Raw genomic sequence first — 1,653 nt, 5'->3', positions numbered from 1 at the left:
ACTGCCCGTTGCAGGTCCACAGCCCTCGCCGCCCTGACCCAGCTCAGAGCCCGCCGGTGGATCGACGGCGGCACCAGGGCCATCTCCGTGCACTTCGCCCTCTACAACCCGCCAACCCACCTCCTCGCCAGCGTGTCCGTGCACGCTGAGACGCGCCCCGCGGGGGACCTCGCACTCTCCGCCCTGGTGGAGTCGGTGGCCGTCTTCCATGGAGTCTCAGTCTGGGGGCACCTGCTCACGCTCCTCGAGGTAAGTCCACTGGCCCCGGCCACTCGCCTGTGTGTAGATCACAGCCCCCCACTGGCCAAGCCTCCTGCCTGCCACTCACCCGCTCTGCACCCAGACCCTGCCGTCCCCGTCACACTGCCAGCAGCCCGCTAGGCGTGGGCGCAGGCAGAGGAGCCCCTGTGGAGAGCCAGCTCATCGGTGAGGCTGGCACCAGGGCACAGTCCACGGGATGTGGTCACTGCAGGACGGTTGGGACCAGACCCAGGTCCTGCCCCAGGGCCTTAGCTCAGGCCGCCACCCCAAGGGACTGTGCCCAGGGGGGGCGGGGAGTAAACTGCAGACCCCGCGCCCTCAGCCCTGGAGGCGGAGGTGGAGGTCAGGGTGCCGCCTGATCGGGGCCGCTGAGGACCGATTCCCAGCTTGCAGACGGCCACCTTCTCGCTGTCCTCACACGGCGGGCAGAGTGGTCTGCAGTCTCTTCCTCTGCCCGTGAGGACAACCCAGCACCAGGACCCACCCGTGGGATTACATGTGAGCTTAGAGGCCCCATCTGCAGAACAGCACTTGGAGTCGGGGATCCCCACGTGGATGTGGGGGGACATGGGCCTCCAGAAGCGCAGTGGGACCGGGCTGGGGCCTGCGGGAGAGGCACGGCTCTCCTAGGGCGGGTTCCCATGGGTGCCAGCCTGGGGGGCCTCCAGCGGCCGTGCGCTGACGTGGGCTCCTGGGGGCTGGTAGCAGGGAGGCCAGGCTTCTGGGCACATCCGTGTCAGAGCCAGCACGGCCAGGCGTCTAGACCGGAGCACAACTCATGGTCCCTCCGTGTCCCCTCAGCTGGCCTTCCTGGTGCTCGCCCTGGTCCGCCTGTGCTCCCACCTCTGCGGCATGGCTGAGAAGGGCGTCCGCGGCCGCTGGCGAAAACCGGGCACCTGGCTAGAGGTAGCCGCTCGTGTCAGGTCCTTCAGAGAATCACAGCGGGAAAAACCTTACCCGAGAATAAAAATGATTTGGGTTGGAATTGGTCAGGCCCTTGGCAGTCCTGCTCTGCAGCCGTTCTCACAGCCTGCCAAGGCCACGGCCGCGGCGGCGATGGCCATGGTCACGAGCGCTCGCACCCCGGCCCCGCGGGTCTCGGCGGGCCCGCCGCTGTCTGACGGCCCCCTGCCTGCGCCTTGCAGCTGTCCGTCACTGGAATGTGCCTCGCCTGCTGCGCAGCCTCCAGCCACTTGGCCATTCTTGCTGGGGAGGTGACCAACCAGTTCCACAAAGGGTTTTTCCAGGAGTTTGTGGACCTCAGTCTTGTGGCATCATGGAATCAGGTACGGTGGCGTCCCGGTGACATAAACAGGGGCCACGCTCGGAGATGCGGCCGAAGGAAGAGCTCGTGGGACAGAGGTGGTCAGGCTCCAAGTCCTGCACCTCTTT

General features: G+C 66.8%; 1 protein-coding gene across 1 annotated transcript in view; it reads left to right on the top strand.

Moving 5' to 3' along the window:
* Window positions 1–1,653, top strand: part of PKD1L1 (polycystin 1 like 1, transient receptor potential channel interacting) — a 64,692-nt gene that overhangs the window by 49,830 nt on the left and 13,209 nt on the right. Inside the window, exons 36-38 of the mRNA XM_025046514.1 lie at window positions 15–282; window positions 1,063–1,167; window positions 1,407–1,547. Coding sequence (XP_024902282.1) covers window positions 15–282; window positions 1,063–1,167; window positions 1,407–1,547 — 514 coding nt within the window. The remainder of the gene's footprint in view (window positions 1–14; window positions 283–1,062; window positions 1,168–1,406; window positions 1,548–1,653) is intronic.

The sequence above is a fragment of the Pteropus alecto genome, unplaced genomic scaffold (assembly GCF_000325575.1).
Source record: "Pteropus alecto unplaced genomic scaffold, ASM32557v1 scaffold214, whole genome shotgun sequence".
Classification (NCBI taxonomy): Eukaryota; Metazoa; Chordata; class Mammalia; order Chiroptera; family Pteropodidae; genus Pteropus; species Pteropus alecto.
The sequence above is the reverse complement of the archived record's forward strand: the minus strand, read 5'-3'. Positions and strand labels throughout refer to the sequence as shown.